This window comes from Pagrus pagrus, assembly GCF_965226575.1.
Source record: "Pagrus pagrus genome assembly, chromosome: 11".
NCBI lineage: Eukaryota > Metazoa > Chordata > Actinopteri > Spariformes > Sparidae > Pagrus > Pagrus pagrus.
Genome location: NC_140195.1, coordinates 7,880,710 through 7,900,677, shown reverse-complemented (window position 1 = coordinate 7,900,677; position 19,968 = coordinate 7,880,710). Strand labels below are relative to the sequence as shown.

At 42.5% G+C, this 19,968-nt stretch overlaps 1 protein-coding gene and 1 long non-coding RNA gene across 16 annotated transcripts in view; one reads left to right on the top strand and one right to left on the bottom strand.

The window, feature by feature from the left end:
* LOC311265176 overlaps positions 1 to 19,968 on the bottom strand; it is a 91,048-nt gene that overhangs the window by 27,154 nt on the left and 43,926 nt on the right. For 2 of the 5 annotated variants that reach the window (XR_014623548.1, XR_014623549.1), the window contains 2 exons: positions 16,377 to 16,490; positions 9,876 to 9,951 (listed from right to left, as the gene is read on the bottom strand). This is a non-coding gene — a long non-coding RNA (uncharacterized lncRNA). Of the gene's footprint in view, positions 1 to 9,816; positions 9,952 to 12,142; positions 12,230 to 16,376; positions 16,491 to 19,968 lie in introns of those variants that run through there. The other 3 variants (XR_014623547.1, XR_014623550.1, XR_014623546.1) reach the window with 3 other exon arrangements.
* The window catches only part of LOC311265159 (membrane-associated guanylate kinase, WW and PDZ domain-containing protein 1-like), a 106,276-nt gene that overhangs the window by 64,884 nt on the left and 21,424 nt on the right, over positions 1 to 19,968 (top strand). For 5 of the 11 annotated variants that reach the window (XM_084366511.1, XM_084366520.1, XM_084366521.1 and 2 more), the window contains 10 exons: positions 1,107 to 1,295; positions 2,379 to 2,646; positions 2,949 to 2,996; positions 3,267 to 3,349; positions 4,653 to 4,691; positions 6,570 to 6,627; positions 7,115 to 7,227; positions 9,326 to 9,448; positions 9,734 to 9,919; positions 11,802 to 12,413. In XM_084366511.1, coding sequence (XP_084222637.1) covers positions 1,107 to 1,295; positions 2,379 to 2,646; positions 2,949 to 2,996; positions 3,267 to 3,349; positions 4,653 to 4,691; positions 6,570 to 6,627; positions 7,115 to 7,227; positions 9,326 to 9,448; positions 9,734 to 9,919; positions 11,802 to 12,413 — 1,719 coding nt within the window. The remainder of the gene's footprint in view (positions 1 to 1,106; positions 1,296 to 2,378; positions 2,647 to 2,948; positions 2,997 to 3,266; positions 3,350 to 4,652; positions 4,692 to 6,569; positions 6,628 to 7,114; positions 7,228 to 9,325; positions 9,449 to 9,733; positions 9,920 to 11,801; positions 12,414 to 19,968) is intronic. The other 6 variants (XM_084366516.1, XM_084366514.1, XM_084366515.1 and 3 more) reach the window with 6 other exon arrangements.

Below are 19,968 nucleotides of genomic sequence, written 5' to 3'. Positions count from 1 at the left end.
GTTTGAATTTCTTCTCCACTACATAGTGCCCCATATCATATCTTGTTTGGTTTTGGACGGACATACAGGCTGTACTCCACTGTTTCCAGTCTTAAAGGAGCAATATGTTTTTTAAGGATTTTAGTTGAAAACATTAAAAGAATTAACTAAAATGATCAACAGAATGTGAAGAAATACAATTTTGTGCCATTATGACATCTACATATTGAGGGTTAGGGTTGAATCTGAAAAATTAAATGTATTAGAGCTATCAGATGATTGAAGAGTGCAAATATAAAGTAGCAGAAAATTTTAATATTCAAGTAAAGTAAGAAAGAGTTGACACGAAAATATTAGTTTTTACTGAAAATGTATATTGGTTCCAAATATCAGTAATCCGTCTGCTTGATTACTAATAATCGGTGTTGGCATCGACCTTGAAAAAGCAATATTGGTTGATCCCTATAATAAACGAATCAGATATAACGTTTAGAGACTGGTAGGTTTGTTTTGTTAACCCTAGACAGAGCTGGGTTCGCTGTTTCCAGCCTTTATGCTAAGCTATGCTAACTGATCGTAGTTCTAGCTTCATATTGAACTCACAGATGTAAATGTAGGTATCAATCCACTTATTGAATTCTCTGCAAAAAAGCCTATTTCCCAATATCCTGAACTGTTCCTTTAATGTTGCCACTGCCATCACAAAGTCGCCTCTTTTTCTCACATTTACAAAGAATGTATGGATACATGATTTGTTGTCCGGGAAATTCGATAAATTATTTGTTTGCACCAAACACCAAAACAGTGTCAGTCAGAAAAAGCTGTTAAATCAAGCTGAGTGATGTAAGCTGGTCTTTTGTTTTTGCTCAGTGTGCTTTCAGAGTCCAGACAATACAGCTCTGCAGCCTCAAACCCAAACCAGAAGCGTTATGCTTTCCCACCAGCTGCTTATTTCCACGATTCGTGGTCACATTGTGATACAGCTTCTCTCTCAGCGTAAGATTAGGAGGTTTCATGGATCCACTGCCTGTTTTTATCCCCGGTTCCTCTCTCTCCGTCTCGGCCTCTCCTTCTCCCTCCTTCTGTGTCTCTCTCTCAAGCATGCTAATGTCCTTCTTGTTGCCTAGGTAACTATTATGGGACCCCCAAGCCGCCAAGGCAGCCCATCATTGGGACAGTGATTCTCAGTGATGCAGGCTCCCAGCAGTCCACCCCAAAGCGCACCAAGTCCTACAATGACATGCAAAACGCCCGAGTAGTGCCTGCTGACGACGACGATGACGACCAGGCCACGGAAATGAACAACAGTTTTACAGGTGAGGGTGTAGCTGCACCTCTCCAGCCTCTGTGTTTGTAGAAGTTTCAGGAGATCTTTGTCAGTGCACGTTTAGTATTCTCTATCTTGTTTCTTCTCTAGTGGATGCTTGTTTAGGAGTGTGTGCCCAAGATTAGTGTGTATGTTTAGGATCCTCCTGCCTGTTGTATGGCGCTGGGTGTCTGGCGGTTACATCATGTCTTTGTGATGCTTATTCCTTTTTCTGTGAGCCTCCAAACACTGCCATCTGCCTGTGAGGAGGGGTGCAGTGGAGCAGGAAGTAGATTACAGGCCACACTCACGAGATGCATCTTTTTCTCTCCACGCTGCAGGCCTCACATCATTTCTTACTTGCATCTAAATTTTTCACTTTTTCTTGTTCTTGCTCATTGAATTCCCTCCAGCCTGTGAGCATCAGGTGTTAATATTCCTGCCTCAGGTGATAATAGTTTTTTTCACGGCAACACATCTTTGCAGAGTTGTCATCTGAATGTGGATCAGTTGTGTAGTATATACTTAAAAAGAAAATAGGTGAGAGTATGAGATTTTTTTTATCCCAGAGCTTCAGTGTTTCCCACCTTTTCTTCATTCCATTGAGTGCTAGAGACGGTGTTTTTTTTTCCTCTCTCTCTTTCTCGATGCTGTGAATGTATGCCCTCTCTGTGTCTCCCTGCCAGGCTGCCAGAGTGTTGAATTAGCATTTGATCAACCCTGAAAAGCCCACGGAAGTAGTTGAGAACATTGGGCCAGAACTGGGGAGCCAGTGGGAATGGGGGTTGGGATGGCTAGCTTGAGGAGAAAGAGGCTTATGGGTGGAGAGGTAAAACAGGGTGGGGGTAAAAAGAGAGTTAGAGAATTAGCATATTCTTGGGGCCCTTTCAGTACACTGGAAATAGGCGGGAGCCAAACTTCAGATAGGGGGAAGGGGAAGTAGTTTGGTGTGGTTAAAGCTGCATGATATGTGCTAAAGAGCGAGCGTGTCTTCTTATTGCATCTGCTCTTTTCTTGCATGCACTGTGACATAAACTTTTTGTTCTTTTCTGGTGTTTTTGTCGTTCCGTGTTGTGCCCGTTGTGTGACCCAGGATCCTTAGTGCGTAGTCTCTTCCCCTCTCCTTTGTTGTGCACAGGTAACCCTAACGAGCAGGACGAGAGCCGCGGCGGCATCCTCCGGCCGTACCCCGCACGTGACAATGCTCCATCCTGCGGTCTGAACAATGCGGCCACCTCCACCTCAGAAAGTGGGCAGCAGACCCTCGCGGAACCGCAGGTCTCTCCAGAAGACCCGCTGGGACCGCTGCCTGAGAACTGGGAGATGGCCTACACTGAGAGCGGAGAGCTTTACTTCATAGAGTATGTATCAACAACCTGCAACATATTACAGTTCGATCTGCTGCACACACTCTTTGCACTGCCTGTATATGCATTTCTCACCGCAGCTCATACTGTAGTTGGTGTTTTACCTGCACTATTATCCCTTTTGTTCGTCCAGTGGCTTGTCTTCCCCCATGATTTGGTTTTTAGGCCTCTCCCCAGCCAACCTGCCCAGCCCCCTGGGTGCCACTGCTTTCCTGTTAATCCCTGCATGTCCCGATCTCTAAAGGAGATCACATCCTGATCACCTGACTACCTCCACCTCTCTGTCCTCTCTGCAGCACGACAAAGGCACACCACCAGGACATGGCTGTGCATTTTCAGAGCTTGTATGTTCATTTCTGCTATCACTGAATTACAGTATTTTCTTGTTTAACAATAGAGGGAAAAGTCTGCCTGTTTATTGTTGTTCTCGCGCCTGTGTCGCTTTGTTATTGTCATTTCTCTTCGCAGCAGATGCCTGCTGTCCTCTGTAAACTTGCTGACGCGGTTTACTTTCTCGTTCTTGTTGATGCATTCATGCACCCCTGCTGTGCTTTTATGTGTCGGTTTGATGGCCTGTGTTGAATTGTTCTGTTGTCTTGTTTGTTTCCCCTCAGCCACAACACAAAGACCACATCATGGCTGGATCCTCGGTGTAGAGACAAAGCCTCCAGGCCTCTGGAAGAGTGCGACGACGATGGTAAGATGCTACACATCATTACTATGATAAAAGAGTACAGTCACACTTCTGGGTTGTGGTTAAGGAATCAGAAGGTTGTTTAGTGCTCCTCTTGTGTACCGAGTGCTGACTGGTATTTCCTCCTTCCATTTCTAAGTAGCATATTTATAAACATGTCTTATTAGAAGGTAGAGAGGTCTGGTAGCTCTATGTAATCCACTGTAGATCCAGAATGTGACAGGTAATCTTGGAAAATGAAGAAAACTGTACTTCCAGGCACTCCACATATAAGAAAAGGAAGGAAATGCTAAAATAGTGGCTAAACCATTAAAAGAGCCAACAAGTTTCAACAACTAGGTCTTCGATGAGCCGAAGGCAACATGCATAAACGATCAACTTCCAGTGACGCAGAGTGAATTCCTGCACACTTTTCACCCTTGCGTTGATAGATTTGTACTTTCCTCCAATTCTCCAAAAAGTCCAAGTGTTTTTTAACAAATTTCTCAGAAGAATCCGAGTCTGGAAACCATCAAAAGCCCGTTCTCCAGTTCAAGATGGGCCAACGGGCTAAGAACCTGCAAAGTTGCTTGTCAGCAGAAGGAAATTGTTATGGATCAGCCACTCTCTAAGAAAGCCGAAAGACAATATCACCAAACAGGCACTGACATGGAAACCATTCGTGGAGGAGAGAGGTGGAGCACAGAATGTTACACCTGGAGTAGACTCTGGCCCAAACTTGCGTTGTTTTTTTTAACAACAATAATAATAATAATAAATATAAGTGAGTTCGAGTATTTTTATAAAATCTATCAATGCAGAGGTGAATAGTGTGTGCAAGAATTTACTCTTTTTGCTGAAAGAACTGGGTCTTCGTCAGGGTTTTGATAGCGTTTGATGAGAAGATTTGTTGGTTTGGTGTGACGGGTGTTCTACATTTGCCATACTATAAATAGTTGATTTTGCTTTCTTGCACAACCATTATCACTGAAGAAGTTGACAAAGAATTCCCAAATACATGTGAAAGGCTTGTTCAAGTCATGCCAGTTCACACTTCAGAACACAGATTGCTCAATTGCACCATCATGTGGTGAAATCTAGAGTGTCATGCTGCACTTCTCTACATTGCTCAGGTCTGTTTTGGATGTTGCTGTTGTCAGTTTTGAAACTAAGGTGTTTCCCTATTTGCCTTTTTTCTCTGGACTTTCACTTCATTCTTTATTTGCTCTCGATTCCTCCATCCCCGACCCACGTCTCCTCTGCTATCCATCCCCTCTTCTGCTCTTCATTTGGTTTTCTTTGTTTTCATCCTGCTTTCAACTTGGAGAAGAAGGGATACATACAGAAGAACAGGAGGCCGATCTTGGTAAGACTGCTAGATTTTAAGTTTATTAAAACAAAATTGAAGCCTGATGATTTTTATGAGGTTATATGACAGTTATGAACCATCCGTCTCTGAAATGGATTTCTTCTGTTGACATTGTCTAAAATCAAAGCTTCTGGATTCTGTCAGGAGGCCGCAGGATAAAAGATATCTGCAAGGAATTAAATGAGCTTCTGAGCATGGCCGGAGCTGTATAGCAGTGTTATAATGTTTGTATTTTCTGCTCTACCAGCTCGTGCTCTGCATGCTACAAGCAGAGGGTTGACATGATAGATGATTGTGCCACCTGCAGAGAGCGGTGGCGCATATCGATAGTTGTTGGCGGTAATCTGCTCTAACAGCAATATGACTGAAAAAGAGGAGAAGAAGAAGAGTGCGAGCTACTGTAAACAGTGCAGGTTTCATAAAATCTAAAGAAACAAGTCAGCGATGGATTCAATATGTTTCTTAGACCCCAAGGATACACACAGAGAGCTGTAAATGTATACAAATCTGTGTCTGTTTACCGAGAACTCCACAGAGCGACTACAGATTCCTGCACAACAGAAATGAATTATGTTTACAGATGGTAAATAAATCCATCTGATGTAAACATGTTCATTTGTTTGTTTGTTTTATGCATTTCTTGCTCTGCTTCTCTAGAATTTCAGCCTGTAATGGAGCCTCACGGTGTTGGTCCCTCACATGTATTAGTCTGTGGTTTGGTTGGATGATGTGGATAGTTAATTCTGATATCTGCATCTAAAGTCGGTGCCTTTTTTGGATAATTGTTTGCCTTTGAAGAAACAAATACCAATGATATTCCTCGTCCTTGAGTGTCTTGACATATGTACTCCGAGTCGCTTCACAGACAAATGGCAAATGGCTCAGCCGCTGATTCTCGCCCTGTAATGGACCGAGAGTTCAGCCCCAACAAGGCCTCGCATGTCTGGCTGTAAGCTTTCATTATTACTGGCTGCTCTGATGCAGACGATCTGTGATTATTGATTGTGAAATCCAGTCTCTTGGAAAAAGTGTTTACTGGACTTTGGGGAGGCCCCACAGTAACACAAGGAGGTAATGCCTTTGTCTGATATCAAATGCAGTGAGGAGGAGGCCAACATTTCAATGGGAATGTGTCAGTTTGATAGCCCTCGTCTGTTCAGAGTGGTTTGGTGTGTGTCTAGTGTGAACAAGCGTGTTCACAGTTTGAAGAGTTGTTACATTTTTACACCCCACTTGTGTGCTGAAGCTGATTCTGATGAAGATTTGTTTGAAGTTTGCAGCCTCTTTGTTTTTACATATTTTTTTTAGACATAACGGGCCTAAACAAAGTGGTTGTAGGCAGCAGGAGACGATTCGGGTCATAAATTAGTTTATGAGAACACCTACTGATAGTCACGCATGCCTGACATGCTGAGTGGATCGGTAATTATTGACAAGGAGCCAGTTTGGCCTTGAAACATTTACTTTTAAAATTTAACGGACATTATTAAAGGAGCATTACAGGCCACAAAGGTACTATACATGGACACAGTTGTTAAGTTTTAAGAGGAGAGAATTTATGAGAATTCAAAAGCAGCACGATGACATGCCAGAAAGAGAATGTTAACACAACAGATCCAAAATCTCACTCAAAACTGTGGAGAAAAACATCCACATTTTATGTTGACCCTCTATTGCCATATTTAGAAATGTTACTTGAGAGAGCGATATCAAATCAACTAAAACTTTGCAAATACATATGAAAGACATCTACTGTAACTGCAGCATAAAACACTAAACGTTGGGAGTCAATCGGCCGCACTCTCACTCAGCTCTGCTAATGACCGAGTTCAAACGGTTGTTATTCTGTGTTTAATGTTGTGCTCTGTTTTTCAGAGCTGCCTCCAGGATGGGAAAGGATAGAAGACCCAGTGTATGGGGTGTACTATGTAGAGTAAGTTCATTGCCTCATGGACACATCACCTCACAAAGAAAAACAGGGTTTCTTCATATTACAGGGTGTCTACGGGGATCACACTGATAGTTAATGCTTTTTCCAAGATCATTTTTTGTTTATCTTACTCAGCAATCGCAGTAAGTGTATGTTCATGTAGTATATATGTGATCCCATGTAGAGGAAGGTTTTCAATTCACTTCAATACAAACTCAGGGTCCAGATAAAAATTTTTTTTTTAAATGTGACAGTTATTAAAATTTAACACTATCCAATGACTTTAAAAGCCTTTTAAGGACCTTGAGACACCCTAAATTACAGACCGTCTTTCAAATCTGTTCTCTCTTTCAGTGAATCTGAGGCTGAAACCTCACGTTGATAAGAGCACATTTGATGGAGCTTTGACTTACCATAACTCATTACTTCTCATTTTCTAATCAATCTTGACCTGTCTCCTCTCCTCTCCCTATCTGTCCGCCCGCCTCAGTCATATAAACAGGAAGACCCAGTATGAGAACCCAGTGTTGGAGGCGCGGCGTCGGAAAATCCTGGAGCAGCAGCAGCAGCCGCAGCCTCCAGAAGGTGAGCGGTATATTCGAGGTTCGTTTCCTGCCCTGGCACGGCACCATTTCTTTCTTTCTTCATGTCTGTGAGCGTCATGTCCTTCTTGTTCGTCCAGTGCTGTACCGGGTTTGGGCCAGACTGCTATTCTCTCTTCCGTGATTTGACGTCACAAAAATGTGACAATCTCGATTCCCTAAAATAGAGCTGGCCCAAGCCTCGGTGTCGTCTTTGGTGTTTAGGTTTTAATTTATACAATTTCAAATCATAAATGCTGTACATCATCGTGTATTTTATCATTTAATTTGCTTTGCAATGAAAAGACGAGGAAGAGATGAGGAAGCTGCAGCAGCTGAGATGAACAGCTAATGGGGGCTATTAAAGTACTTTAAAAACCCTCGGTGCCCCAATTGCTGCAATTTGCGTCACACAAAAACTGAACAACATATTTTTAGATTCAGTGTGACTTCCACTCTCAAACGATGCTATCATACCCAATGTCCATTGCAGATAAACATCCATTAATCTGCTTCGAAATTCTTAAAAAAATATTCTCCTTATGAGGCCAGAACTTGCCTGAGAATCATGATGTTTTTAAGTTTTCTGCAGTATTAAAGGAATCCAGTGATAGTTGTCTGTGCATCCCTGGATACTTAGCAAACAGGAACTGCTGATAGCTAATTTGGCAGACCTTTTATAGAGCCAATTTGCCTAAACAAAACGCAAATTTGCTTTGAGTAAACAAAAACAGGGCTCTAGTTGTAGCCCTCAGCTAACTAACTGAATCCATGACAACTTCACAATTTGTAATTTGTAACACGATTTGTAATATATGGCCAGAATTCTAGTTTAAAACATAAAAAAATTGAGCTAAAATTATGAATAGAGAGTTGACATTATGTCAAAGATGCTTATGTATTGTGTTGTGGAGATGTCTACTGAAGTCCCATCCAGTAATACCACTTTGCACCGGCAAGAAGCGATAGTCTGATAGCCTCCGTAGTTTTAGCTGGTAGATAAATGCCAGCTGGTTGTGTAAAAAATTAACAAAATAAACTCACAAAATGTCAAGAAATTAAATACTCTTACTTCTATTTTCCTACTAAACAGAGAAATACAGCCATAAACATTCTGAATTCATGTCTCTTTCTTTTACCGAACTAAGACGAGCTTCATTTCCTCGTTGATTCATCATAAAACACACTTCATTCCAACTCGACATAAACTAAATATAACAGTCTTGGTTTGTCTTTCCACAATCACCTCTGGGTTGGTCAAAATTAATCCTCAATTCACAGAGTAAGATGTGAAAGTATTCTAGTTCTACACGCCGTTTTCACCCACTGCTGATGCCCGACTCTCTGCCGCTTCTCTCCCGCCGTACGCCTCTCTCGTACCTGCCTGCCGTGTCTTGTCATCCCCGAAGAGCTGCTGTAAATCATCTCCGTACTGTCTCCCCTGTTGTCAGACTGACCTCAGTCGGTCTTGGAGGCTGTGTTCAGTCTCACTTCGGTGCCCAGCCGTGTTCACTCTCACATCAGGTGGCCAGATCTAGTTGAGCTTGAGTTCCCGGTCCAGACAAACTCTGGGGGCCGCTGGCTCCACAGCCAACTGAGCCATGAGCCAATTAGCTAACGGTAGCTAGCAAAGGCCAAGGATAGCTAGCAAAGAGCAGCAGTTGTTGATTACTCTGGGGATATGAAGTCCCATATGTTTTTGGAGCTACCTTCAAATTCTGGCCATATTCTACAAATTACACCTTTAAAGCCCTCTGAACATTTACAGAGTTGCTTGATTATACATGTAAGACAAAGGATTATAGGAGTGACTACATTCACAATTCTGAATTTTTTTCATGATGCATGATCAATTTTTTTTATTAAAGAATTACAACACTAACAAAAGTACTTACTTTAAACATATAACACTGGTCGAAGCTGCTAAAATAAGTTATACAATTTTAGAGTTGAGGTGAAACAAATGGCAACATGTGTAGTATCTGCTTAAATATTGGCTCTGTGTCTGTATCTGTCTTGCTGTTAAGTGTTTATTCGTTTGCATGTGTGTGGCATGTAAATACATCTTTTATGTTGAGTGTGTTTCCATTAACGTGTTGTGTGTGATTGTGTCCGTGCAGAGTGGATAGAGGAGCACTCCTCAGCAGCGGCTCCGTTAGCAAACTATGCTCCAAACCACCTGGAGACCTACAGGGACCCGCAGGTCCCACCAACTCTACCTCCCGGCCCTGCAGGAGCCAAACGTAAATCTCCTTCTTTACTACAGCTTGATTTTTTTTTCTGTCATGTCTCCAAAGATATATCACAAGATACAACAGAAGTGATCTGATTTGGCTTTTGTTTACTACATCTAACTTTCGCAGCTGGTCCTCCATTTTCCAGACAGACAGCATACTTACATTTTGAAAGCAGAAGTATGATCCTTATCTCTGATAACCATCATATCTACAAAACATTATTTAGGTATGTTGAATGTAGAATATGTGACTGGACACAAGGCTAAGAGTTGTTTCTCCGACGCTCTGCAGGAGGAAAGCCTTTCTTCACGAGAAACCCAGCAGAGCTCAAAGGAACCTTCATCAACACAAAGCTGAAGAAGAGCCGTCGTGGCTTCGGCTTCACTGTGGTTGGAGGTGATGAGCCGGATGAGTTTCTACAGATCAAAAGTCTGGTGCTGGACGGGCCTGCAGCGGTGGATGGCAAGATGGAGACAGGTGCAGTACACAACCACCATCCACAGGGGGCACTGTTTTCATATAACAACACACACACACACACACACACACACAGTATTGTCCCTCCACTACGTTCATCCACTTTCTGTGCTGCTACTTGGCCCAGTTCCAGTGTCCCCTCATATGCACTCAGTCTCCAGAGAAGTCCATAAGGGCTCGGGGCTTTCCCACCGTGAATTTAGGAAGTGCATAAGGGCTCTCTGAATTAATTTTTAAGACATTCATGCACATTTACCATACTTTAAGTCTGCAACTCTGCAGACCTTGCTTCAGGAAAAAACCCATTATGTAAAGCACTGATGTTGAAACACAGGAACTGCACCAGCAAACATGCAGGATGACATTTTCCTGTTCATTATAAGCACACGCCGCTAACCGGCACTGCATACTGTACGTGTTCTTGTTTGTCTTGAAACTGACTCCAACTTATGTTGATTTGAACCAACTACATGTTTTTGCTTAGAAATAGAAAGCAAACAATCAAAACTCCTGTTTAATGATCTACATACAGCCTGAAATACCAGCCACCTGCACTTCACTGTGCATAGAAATGTCTCTGTCCAGGTAATGTGATTTTACAAAGAGCTGTCCCAACTCCTCCTACAGCGCTCGAAGCCCTCACACCCTCCTGCACTCACACAGTTACGGTGATATCACAGGGGATGTCCATCAAAGGGGGAACTCCACCAATTTTACACATCAAAGAAAGTACTTCTGAAAATATGAAAAGAGTTATATAAAGTCCTTTGTGGCTCCAGAGGGGGCTGTGTGAAGTCTGATAAATTGCCTCTAGTGATGTCATTTCAGGCCGAGTAGGGCAGGGCCGAAGACTAATGAAAAAAAATCTGGGGGTGCCGAGTTAGACAGAAGTGAGGTTACCAGACTTCTCAAGGCTTCACGAGCCGCTACGAACAGAAAAGACCAGAATGGGCCCGAACTGTCTGCAGTTGAGTTGCATCGTCGGTAATGCAGGTGCCAAGTTTTGATGAGAAAGAAGAATGCATAAAATAAACAAGGCGATATCTCTGCTTCTGGCTTTATCTTAAATATGTGAAGAAGTTTTTTATGTCTGTGAGGGTCAGTGTTTAGTAAAGGTGTCACGACTTTCCAAAATAAGCTTCCGATTTCAATCACTGAAATTAAAATCAGGGTCTGCCATTCTCTCTTATGTTCTCCTATGTATGGAGTGGAGAGTTACAAAAGTGGAACTGAACCAATCAGAGGTCACAGTGAAAGTGTTTTTTTTTAGCATTTAAATAGAAACTCCAGCAGCGGAGGCAGAGAAATCATGACTTTTATACCTTTTTATTTTTTCTCTCCACCCCCGCCTACATGCACACGTCCGAAGACAGAAAAAAAACAGCAATGCACAAAGACGATCAACTGAATGGCTCTACGCCTGACGGTATCAGAGGTCATTCAGAGATCTTTTATTGATTAGTTTGGGATATGGTATATAAGATTTTTTACTCATGGGGGAAGAACTAAACTGAACATAACTGATAACTTTACCAGTGATTCTTTACTGATTTGTTTGGAAAGAGTGTTTACTCAGGACAAGTCTGAGAAACTAAAACTTATTTAACAATTAATAGTTTTGAAGAATTTTGACACCCTTAGTGATCAGGGTTTAAGGGGGACATTAGAACTGGGCCATGCGTCAAGATTGCAGGGGGTTAGATCATATCCCAGCATACATTCTTTTGGTAGTGTTCCTGCTTCATTTCACACATCTAGAGAGTAATAATAAATAACACCTACAGTGTGAAAAAACCCTGATTTATTCACTTCAAACCCCAGTAAATAGCTGGTAACTGTGTAAACGATGGCATCACTAATGTGTCATTTTCCCTTCGTGCAGGTGATGTGATAGTCAGTGTGAATGACACCATTGTGCTGGGCTACACCCACGCTCAGGTGGTGAAGATCTTCCAATCCATCCCCATCGGTTCCATGGTGGACCTGGCCTTATGCCGTGGCTACCCGCTGCCCTTTGACCCTGATGACCCTAACACAAGCCTGGTGACCTCAGTGGCGATTTTAGACAAGGAACCTATCATCGTTAACGGACAAGAGACGTTTGATTCACCTTCCAACCAGGCCGGACCCGTTAACGGCATGAGGGAGCCACGGCCGCACAGCCCCTCGGCCGACGTGACGTCTAACAGCTCGCATGGCTACTCCAGCGATGTGGTCACCCTGGCCTCGTCCATAGCTACCCAACCCGAGCTGATCACTATCCACATGGAGAAGGGCGACAAGGGATTCGGCTTCACCATCGCAGACAGCCTGACGGGAGGAGGGCAGAGGGTAAAGCAGATAGTGGACTATCCACGCTGCCGTGGTCTGAAGGAGGGAGATATTCTGATGGAGGTCAACAAGAGAAACGTCCAGAATATGAGCCACAATCAAGTGGTGGACCTGCTGAGCAAATGTCCCCGAGGCAGCGAGGTCACCATGCTGGTTCAAAGAGGTATGTATTACATCTTGATGTCAAATATTTGTCAGCAGGGGCGGATAAACAGATGCAGGAAGTGAAGTTTTGACATGACAGGATGTGTGATTAAGCGCACAAAAGAATGCGCTGTTGTCTGCTGAACAGACAACAGCTTGAATAGTTGGCATGGAGAGAGTGACACAATGAGAAAGCAGGAGAGAAAAGTGAGGAAGAGAGTGGGCGACGGGATGAAAACGCTCGGGCTGGATGGGCTGAAACGAGGAGAGGCGCAGAGACGATGGGCTGAGTTAGCATGGCAGTCGATGAGCAGCTGAGTGTGGGAAGGAGTGGGAGGCTGGGTAAAGAGGCGAGATGGATGAATGAGATGGAAGGGGAGGAGGAGCACATTAGGTCAGGGACTCGTATCTGCTATGAATACGGATGCTGCTGAATTGGGCCTCAGAGACTTTGTCAGCGTCCACGTTTGCGATCATCTTATTTTGTCTATGTGATAATTGCCGTTGTGAAGGCTGTGACTTTATTTTGAAAATACTGTATCTGGAATGAACAAGTGAGAGTATTCTGTTGTCTTATACGTTTGTTATTTTTGTGTTTGCTTATGTAATCGGACGTTATTAATGCTGATTTTTAACGGCGAGTGCTACTTTCTCTGGTTGCCACACATGACACTGGAATGACCCAGAGATAAATGTTTGTCTCATTGAAATGTCAAAACAAAACAAATTGTTTGCCCGAGTGTGAAGTATCCACGCTGACACTGAATGACATTCGAGGTCCCTCATTTGTGTCCGGTCCTTATTGTTGTTAAATTGCAGTCCATGCCAGCTGACCCAGATCTCTATTAGTGGCAGGTTGGAATATGCACCCAACATCAATTATGCCCTCTAATGAGTTGACCTTGTGCACTGCTGCTGGAATAACGCTCCTTATTGTGTTAAATGTCAGCATCATTATGGGCCTGTGACAGTGTATCTTGAGAGAGAGAGAGAGAATGATACGGATACAGGGCGATATTCCTGCTACCAGAGCATAGAGGGAGATGTACAAAGACAGCAAGAGCAAGACAGAGAGGAAAATAAAGGAGAGGATAAGTGTAATGGAGGCTACAGGAAGTCACTGGGGCAGGCAGGGCGGCTGACAACAGCATAGATCATCTCTTTTAGCTTTGACACCGGCCTGTCATCATTATGAGGTCAGGTGAATGGCCAACTGATGAGGAAAACTACAGAAACTTCATACAAACACAGGCAGCCAGGAGTCAGTATTTAGATTACCGACACTGCTTTCTTAATAGTTTGATGTAGTATCGCTTGGAATTTGAAATTTTACTAAAGAAGCCGCATTTCTAAAATGTTAAATGTCGTCAAAACACCAGTGGCTGTATAACTATTTAGCCGACATAAAATTCTAAATGGGCAGGATTATGGTTTAAATGAAAAAATTGTCTGATCAAAGAAAAAGTGAAGAAGAGTAAGCAAGCTCTCAGCAACAGTAGACAACTGACTCACTGTATTAAGGTTTGATACGCAGCCCTTAGATGTGGATCTGGTATGAAGGATGCAAATGCAAAATGGGAAAGGAGTCTGATGTAAGATGCTCCATAACTTTGCTGAAATGTTGAGCTCACATTTTACGGTTTTGGAGATGAAAGTTGACAATCGCAGGCAACACGTGGTAAAATCTGGGACCTTATTTTAGAAAAAAATATGTACAGTAGTGAACGGTGAGAGACAAACAATTTTTTGGTCCTTGAATTGTGACATGTAGAACAAATATTAAGATTCCTGCCTCTCAATTAAGAGGATTTGCTTCTTTTTTGTTTAATATCAATATTGATATCATATATCAATGGCCCATTAGGCACACAAAATAAGCAATATGAAGACATGACCTTGCGTTCTGGGGAATTGTGACGGGCAGTTTTATTATTTGCGGACGTATTCTACTTTTTGTACTATTCAGTTTTTCCTGACTCAAATCGAGGGTCTAAGGAAGGAGGATGTCGTTCAATGATTGTGGTTTTGGGCTATATAACTGAAACTGACTTGACTACACCATTTAATTTACATGATCAATCCTATACTAGACATCACAGATTAATCAACGCTGAGAACAATAGCTAGTTGCAGCTGCACTCGACAATAACAGTTCTTGCGTGCTCTGCTTTCTGTCTGAGAATGATGCGGTGACCTTTCAAGTGATCGCTTGCAGCTAGCGCATAATCATTCACAAACAACAATTATGGGAGCTAAGAGGAGCAAGGTAAAGCAGATAAGAAGAGAGCTAGTTGAGGATGAGAAATAGGAGGACCGGGGATCATGTTTTGAGAAAGTGGAGGTGGAGGATTAGAGGAGAGAGTGTGAGATTTGCTGAACAGCACTGAGAAGTTCAGCGAGGGGAGCGTATACGAGGGGATTGGTTTTAGAGATGTAGGAGGAGAGGAGGAGGAGGAGGAGGAACAAGGTGGACTTCAGCTAGAGGAGAAGAAGCCTTAATCTGCTCATCTGTGACTCATCAATCTCCGCTGTCTGACTCAGAGTCAGCAGAGGCAGTTTTTAAAGGAGGGCTCAAAGCACAAGGTCAAACAAACAGAACATCACACAAGGTTTCTCCACAGGGATTGTTTTCTCTCAAACATGACAGTTGGTTTTTGTCTCCCACAGTAATTGTTATTTTTCTGATTTCATATCCAATTTGTAGTAGATTGAGATGTGTCACAGAAGTGTCACAGAAGTTATAATCATACAAAATATTCTGTGTTATAATCAATCTTTATAGACCAAATCACACCGTTTATTTACAATGACTTCCGGGTAGATCACGCATTTCCTCCCATACAATTTAATGTTCTTTTTTTCATGATGTTATTTCAAAGTGTTTACATCTCGTTTATCTAAAATGCATGTTTTATGCTATCATATTTCATTAATAACAACACTTTCACTAATGTTCGGAGACCTTATTTACCAGTTGGGCCACAGACTGAAGAGAATGACTGCTTGAGTTTGCCCCAAACGAGCAGCTAGTCGGTGATTAAAGCTGCTAGCAAAGCTTTTAGCATTTCACTTACAGCAGTTTACTACTTTGAAGTGACTGTTGTTGTTAGCGACAACGTCAGAGTGAATCCGTCTGTAGCACTGACAAAAATAAAGTAGCTTCAACTTCAAAGGTTCAAACTGAGTTGTCTGTGTAGAAAAGAAAAACATCTCGGAAAAGTAATGACTAGTTGAAAGAGTCCCTCAAGGCACAAAAACAACAAGGAAGGAAATATTTAAAAGCCTTTCATGAAAAAAGCAAATCATTAAAATAGTCAACATCTTTCGACCACTAGGTCTTTATCAGGGCTCCAAACAACAAACAAGATGGTGTGGCTATTCCTGTTGTAGCAACAGCCAATAGGAGGCAGTCCTTTGGTCAGGGGAGGGGACACAATACAGAAACTCAATCAAAGGGAAGCTTTTGGTAACACTGTATAATAACCCTCATTAATAAATGGTAAATTCAGAGTTAATCAAACTTTAGTAAATGGTTATTTATCAGTTAAACAAACAACAAATATTTTTAACCTTTTATTTCGCTGTTTCATTATTTTCAACCTGTTATGTTACTGGGTCATTGAATAGGTGTAGCCACACCATGTAGTTTGGAGCCTTGACTAAGAACATGTTGGCTTTCCTAATGGTTTGCCTTTTAATGATCTACCCATTATACAGAAAGGCTTTAAACATTTCCTTTCCCGTTTCATTTTTTTGTACTTGGAGGGCCTGTATTGTCTTCTTGTTTTTGATTGGAAAAAAAACATCTTTTGAAACACAACACCAGCTCAACAGTTTATCCCAGGAGGCAGCATTGCTCTGAACTGAGCAGTGTCAGAGTAGTTTGCTTGTGGCTAATCTCAGATACATTCACAGCTTCACAAGTAAAAATTCAAATGTGTTTTGTCACAGAGCATTTGCAGAAGGCTGTGGTGCATATTACCTTAATGCTCAGTGCAATGGCAGAGCGGTGTGTCTGAAACGAACAGAGCCACATTTCGGTGTCTGGGATGCGCAGCAAATGGTCTCTTAGTTTCGTTTCTGTGGTCGTCGAGCCCTGAGAAGTGGGGAGAAAGGCAACATGTAATTTGTGCGATTGAAAAAAAGACAAGAGGTAGAACAGGTTGGTGTGGTAACGAAGGAAGTACCTGCTAAAGGACTGTGTGCTGAAAGTTGTTAAAAAGAAAAAAAAAAAGCTTGACAAGCCAGATGGACATTTTCAAACTTGGATGTTTATTTTAATTCATTGTCAATGGCTACATCTAACAACACTTCACAAATGTGTGAAATGCAAGTGTGAAGGCGCAGCATCCATTTTTATCTTTCAGGGATTTTGCAGCGCTCTTGTGATTATCTACCTGTTCAAACTGCCTACTATCACCTAAAGCTCTAGTCTTGGAAATTGTATTAAACCAATGAAATTTTAAAGACAACATCTGGTGTTTTGACACACAGGATCTTCCCCTGTAAAGGAGGCCAGGCCAGCTATGACTCCCCCATCTTGTCTTCCCATCGTTGTTGCCATGACAATCGTGCACAGCGCTCCTGTCCCCTGAGAGACGGAGAGAAAGAAGAGAGAAAATGAAAAGACAGAGAGAAGGGATATAAAATGTAGAGGAAATGAAGGTACAGGAATGAAATATGATGGCAGCAGACGAGGAGGAGGGGGAAGAGTTGGACAATATAATTTAGAGTAGATGAAGAGAGAGGACTTGCGGATAATAGGACAATCTTATAAGTAGAACAGGGACAAATGTTTACGGGTTCGGCTCAACAAAAGAGAACATTACTCATGTTGCACACCCTCTAACAATGTATGTAGAAAACCTGGAGGAAGGGCCATTCTCTCGCTCTGTGTGGGCTCTGCAAAGACCCACCAAGGCCACAGCTTCAGCAGCATATTGAAACAGTGGGCCACTCATCACGCTGCGCATTCAGTTTGTAAAAGCTCGAGCTTTTTCAGAGCTGTTGCTCCAAGATGAAAAAAAATCCCCCCTCACACACATATACACACTTTTGAAACCACGCAAGCAAGTCAAACTCACATTGTTCTTTATTCTTACACTGAACAGGAAACTGAAAAATATTCAATCTCAAAAATTCAATCTCTGTGTGAGAAGTTCTTTTGAAAGCCTTGAAGGACATTTTTTGAAACCTAATCAAGACAAAGCAATGCCTGACCCATTTCTTTATCACCAGCACACACAAATTTTAGAGGCTGCTGAACAGAAAAACTAAAGCTCCTATTGCCAATTGATAATATGAACATGTCTTTAAGGCTTCCTGTCTTGAGTAATTCCCTCATAAGCACATTTCTGTGTAATTCTGATAGTTATTATAGTCGTGCTCCACTGTCTGCTGTAAAAGAAGTAAATGAGCCTCCACCACACTGATGCTTAGAGCCAGTTAAGGTCACCGAACAACTGACGGCGCTCGCTTTCACTTCCGATTTGTTTACTTCCCGTCTCATTTGAATGATAATGGGCACAGTCTTAATCATTCCGGAAGAAGGTTGCCTCGGATATAATAAAATCAGGCCTTTACATTAAGCCGATCTTGCATCCTCAGTGATCAGCTCAGTCTTTAAAATGCAGCGGCGCTCTGTTGTGGGGTATTGAGCAGAGCTTTACTGTCATTCAGCAGCTTCAGCAGAGTAAAAAATATCAGGATTATGGCTCCGGGGCATAATGTAAATGCTCCGTGTGTCTGTGCGTGCCTGCATACTCTTCAATGTCTGTGTGCTGTGCATAAATAAAAGCTCACCTTCTTTCATACCTGACTGTGTTGGTAGTACATCTGTATGGCATGCATGAATTCAAGGATGCCTCCACACAGTTGCGTGTGTGCAGGAACATGCCATTCCCATATTTCTTTTTCGCCGAGCTTCAGCTGCTCATAAATGTTACATTAAGCCAGACTCGATCAACTCTGAATCGCATGTATACATCAGCATCACAATGCCAGAGGAAGTGTTAACGACTGCATCATGCATGAAGACGCGTTCACACCGTGCAGCATTTGATTCAGCTGTTCTAGCTGACGCTGTGGATGAATGTAGAGTTTGGGTCGAACTACGTCCATTCCTTGAATCTTTATTCTCCTCCAGTTCCAGGCCCATGTTTATTAGCCATATGGCCATAGTTAGATCCAATTTCTATACACTTGAAGGTAATTATGTCGACCTCGTTGCCAGTTTGAAGATTTTCAGAGGTTGTTTCAAAGTGGAAGCTTTTTATTGACCTCCCACACTGTGTAATTTAGGGCATCTGGGTCATATAACCTGCTGTTGTAATGGGAAACACTTATTATTGACATCTGACCTTCTCCTGTGTGTGTGTCATTCCGGGGTCAGACTCACACACACACACACACACACACACACACACACACACACAAACATTCATCAGCAGCGGAGATGTTCCACTTGCTCAAGTAACTGGCACCCCATAATCTGAGGAAGACGAGAGAGGGAGAGAGAGGGAGGGGAAAATAGCGAGGATAAATTATGAATCGTGTAGAGAGAGGGGCTTTGCAGCAACAGAGAGTTTTAACATTTAATGATTTTTTTGCCAATGCAGCAGAAAGAGGCTAAGATGGATGCTCGCATGTTATTGCATGTCTTTATGTCGTTCTATTAATAGTTCCAGTTGTGTTTTTCTCTCTGTGCACGCTTGGTATCAGATGTTTGACGGCCTCTGTAGCAGAAATGACAGTGAACGACACTGTATTGGATCAAAAGTCTGGCATTAATGTAAATGTGCTGCTGCTCACTTAGACTGCTGTGACTGTATACAGAACTACTTGATTGCCTTGGCAACTGCAACTCTTTGTCCTGACCCTGCCTCATGTCATTTATGCGTTCATTTGTCTATTTTTATCTCAACATACTGAGCTGTATGGTAAGTCGCAGGAAAAGAAGCATCAGGGAGGGAAAGGAGTTTTCTTGGAAAGCAGTGTGTGGGATAAACAATCAAGTGGAGTCTGAATAGGTCGGTGTTAATATGCTCGAGGTAGAGGAACCGACGTGATGAATCAAATGTTGGGGTTGTGATGGATGTGAAGATAAAGCGGTTGAAGTGGGAATGTAGATTATTCCCTACACTGGTATGCTGTGAATCCTCTCCCCTGACGACTGGCTCCTAGTATTAATATTTCATTAGCACAAATGAGATTGATCTTCTTGGTGACTCTCTACAGTATGTTAACTGGTGTGAGAGAAAGAGAGAGAGAGAGATCGAGGCAGATAGAGAGAGTACAAGTCATGTTGCATGGAGGATGAGGAGGGGGAGGGAAAAAAGGAAGAAAAAGGCAGAGAGAGAAGATCAGCTTCTCAATGTAAGCCTTGAGCAAAGCAGAGGGAGTGGAGAGGAGAGGAAACAGCTCTGTAGTTACTCAGAAGATGTGCATAGTAAGGCAGAAGCTCAGGCTTTCCTTTGATATGACGCTTGAGCTGCTGAGCTCCGTTCTCAGTGGGTAATAGTTGAGATTCTGCTGGAGAGCTCATGGTTTGAGACAGCTGGCAAGCGGACTAGAGG